The following is a 3,591-nucleotide window of genomic DNA, read 5'->3' on the forward strand; positions in this document are numbered from 1 at the left end:
GGAGGCAGAAAGGCAAAAAACCGGGCTGGCGGCGCATTTCGCAAGATATTGGAGACCTGGCAGCATATCTTGTCTGAAACGCAACGTTCCAGGCTCTGAAACGTGTTTCAGGCTGGCTGAAACGTTTCAGCCAGCCGTTTCAAGGTCCCGAAACGTTTCGGGACCTGAAACGCGTTTCAGGAAACGGCTCATCTCTGAAACGGCGTTTCAGGCCTGGCTGGGCTCTGAAACGCGTTTCAGCGTAACTGTGATTTTGATTCTACTTTCAAAGTTCTCTAGGTTACGATTTACCATAAAAGCACTTTTGGTAGAATCGCTTCAGAGACGGTCATGATGAGAAGTCTGTAATCTGGCAAGCTGCAAAAGCTTGTAAGAGAGCCTCAGCTGCAATATAAATAATAAAATTGTAATGAGATGGAAAGTTATTCAAGCAATTTCAAACTATTCAAGCAGTACCAAGGCTTCGTCTTACATTTAACAATGACAATCGCCAGATACTTGGGAGTATCGACCCAATAATCCAGGAAGCAACATACTCCATTCCAACACTTCGCAGTCAAACATTTTCCTGCAAGAAATTTTGCGAGATGAATATAGAGGTAACAGGGACATGCAGATGAATACTGAGAGGTTCTTTGGAGTATAAGAGGGGACATCCAAAAGCAACAGGTAGATTACTCATTCTACAATAAAAACAAAATAATCCTTCATGTGACTCACATCTTGTTTCTCCAACTCACCTCACTGCACATGATCTGTGATTTGATAAAACCCTTGTGTTCGCGTGATGTGAGCTAATCCCTGCTTCTTAGAACCTTTCCCTTCGTTGCTTTCTCACCTTTGCCGCATCATCCCACCTGCCATCTAACATGAAAATGCTTGACAGCAATGCAAAATGTGCACCACTCTCATGACCTAGTTTTGAAAGATGATAAGCTATACGTTTTCCCCTTTCCACATCTGAGTGCATCCTGCAGGCACCAAGTAAGGCCATCCATGATGTCGTGGTTGGCTGTAATGGCATATTCTTGATCAAATTCTCTCCCTCCTCCAGCCTGCCTGCTCGACCAAATAGGTCAATCATGCAGTTATAATGCTCCACTGTTGGTGCAATGCCATGATCTTCACTCATGGAAACAAAGTAACGCCAACCTTCATCCACACAACCAGTATGGCTACATGCTGAAAGAATGCTGTAGAATGTGACCTTGTCTACAGGCACCCCTTTAACTTTCATTTTCAGAAAGAGTTGGAGGGCCTTCTTGCCATGCCCATGCTGTGCATATGCTGCAATTATAGCATTCCACGAAACCACATTCCGCTCAGGCAAATTGTCAAAAACCTTTTGTGCGTACTCCAGATCACCACACTTGGCATACATGTTGACAAGGGCTGTCCCAACAATGACATCTGATTCAGACGAATTACTCACAATGGAGGTGTGCACTTGCTTGCCATCAGCTAGTGCTGCCTGGGTGACACATGCAGAAAGGCTACTAACAAAAGTTGACCTGTTTGGAGTTGCCCCTTCCAGTTGCATTTGTTTCAACAGCTGAAGGGCCTCACTGCGCTGCCCCTGCTGGGCAGATGCTGCAATCATGGCATTCCATGTAACTACGTCTCTCGTGAGCAATTCTTCAAAAATCCTTCGAGACTCTTTCAAATCACCATACTTACCATACATGCTTATGAGTGTCGTCCCCAGATCAATATCTAAATTGAACCTACTACACGCAATGCGAGCATGCATACAATTGCCATCTTTAAGGGTCACTTGACCACTGCAAGCATCAATAATACTAGCAAACGTGGATTTTTCTGGAAAGATGCCCTCCAACTGCATTTGTTGGAAAAGTTGAATTGCTTCCTTTCCCTGCCCCTGTTGGCCATATGCAGCGATCATGGCATTATATGTAACCACATCTCTCTCGGGCATTTTCTTGAACATTCTCTCTGCATCCTTTGCGCTCTGACAATGGCCATACATACTGATAAGGGCAGTCCCAACAACCACATCTGATTCGAATTTGCTCTCTGAAATGGAGGTGTGCAGTTGCTTCCCTCGATCTAAATCTCCCATATAGGCACATGAAGTAAGACAGCTAGTAAAAATCACTTCACCTGGGATGACACCTTCAAGCTGCATCTGCTGAAACAGTTGAAGAGCTTCCTGTCCCTGCCTTTGATGAGCATATGCTGCAATCATGACACTCCAACTGACCGCATTTCGCTCAGGCATGCTATGAAAAATCTCTTGTGCATTTTCTATGCTGCCATATCTCCCATACATATTGATGAGGGCATTCCCCGTTACAACGTCTGATTCAAATGAATTGCTCAGGCGTGCATGTAGGTGCCTCCCTTGAGCCAGGGATTCGTCGCTTGCGCACACGTACAACATCGTGCTATAAGTTACAGTGTTCGGAAGCATGCATTTCAGGAGCATTCTTTGAAAGAGCTGGTGGGCTTTTTGCACCTCTCCATGCTGCGCAAATGCTGCAATCATGGTATTCCAACACACGACATCCCACTCGCACATTTTATCAAACACCCTCTGTGCATCCTCCAGACTGCGGCATTTATTATACATACTCACGAGGGCACTTCCGAGAACAACATCCGTATTCAATCCGCTCATCGCGATGTAGGCCTCCATCCTTTTGCCTTCAGCCAGGTCCTTTTGCTTAGCACATGCAGAAAGCATGCTAAGAAACGTGATTTTGTCCGGCTTTATGTCTTCGAGCTGCATCTTTTGAAAGAATTTGAAGGCCTCCTCGCTTTGCCCATTCTGGACCCAAGCACCTATCATGATGTTCCAAGAAAACACGTTGCGCTGATGCATGGATGAAAAAACTGCAAGCGCATCGTTCAAAGCTCCACATTTCCCGTACATTTGGACAAGGAGGTTTCCCAGAAATCTGTCCTGCTGAAATCCAACATGAACAATATGCTCGTGGATACGTTTTCCCACGGCCAAGTCCATGGAAAGTCCACACCGCGTCAAGAGAGAAGCAAAGGCTTCAGATTCCGAAAGTCGTATCCGCCCCTTTCCCATGATCTGCTCGAATTCCTCTGGAGCAAGGGAGGGATGTTTAGCAGGCCTTCTTCCATTTGGGCTCGGGCGGGCCATGTTCCCGTGAGAGGCGAGTTCGCAAGGGAGGAGTTCGAAGCACGTCGATAGCGAAAGGGGCTTACGAAGACAGAACCCAAAACAGCCATGAATCTGCTTGGCCTTGCCAATCCATGGAGAGACCATAAGTTCAAGGTAGCCTTGAGGATCTGTGGCATAGTATAGGATTTCCAATGCCCAAGGCATACGTTCAAAATCTCAGACGCAACCAATTTTTGAAGGATCCATGGAAGAGCAAGCATGGAATGCCTTCTGTTTTGGGTCGCTTGGTGGATAGTTTGAGCAAATCCCAGGCTCAGCCTCCAAACTTCCTTCCAAGTCCAGCACACCCAGGTACTTTGAGATTCATATTTCAAACTTATTCTATTCTTTGAGGATGAAATAGCTTTTAAATAACTCGACGTAGCTTCCTGTGATGAAATTGCCGTTTGTACAAATCGTTCCCTGTTATGAAATTGCAG

The 3,591-nt window shown here is 45.8% G+C and overlaps 1 protein-coding gene across 1 annotated transcript; it reads right to left on the minus strand.

Annotated features, from left to right (window-relative positions):
- Positions 1–312: 312 nt before the first annotated feature.
- On the minus strand, positions 313–3,328 carry LOC147893573 (pentatricopeptide repeat-containing protein At5g27110-like). Its single transcript, XM_087386453.1, has 3 exons — positions 741–3,328; positions 473–568; positions 313–384 (listed from the first exon to the last, which is right to left on the minus strand). Exon 1 carries the CDS (start codon positions 3,314–3,316, stop codon positions 809–811), a length of 2,508 nt encoding a protein of 835 aa, XP_087242579.1. The 5' UTR covers positions 3,317–3,328; the 3' UTR covers positions 313–384; positions 473–568; positions 741–808.
- Positions 3,329–3,591: the final 263 nt, after the last annotated feature.

The sequence above is a fragment of the Dipteris shenzhenensis genome, chromosome 15 (genome assembly GCF_047967505.1).
Source record: "Dipteris shenzhenensis isolate YYH24624 ecotype China chromosome 15, Dip_SZ_1.0, whole genome shotgun sequence".
NCBI classification, from domain to species: Eukaryota; Viridiplantae; Streptophyta; class Polypodiopsida; order Gleicheniales; family Dipteridaceae; genus Dipteris; species Dipteris shenzhenensis.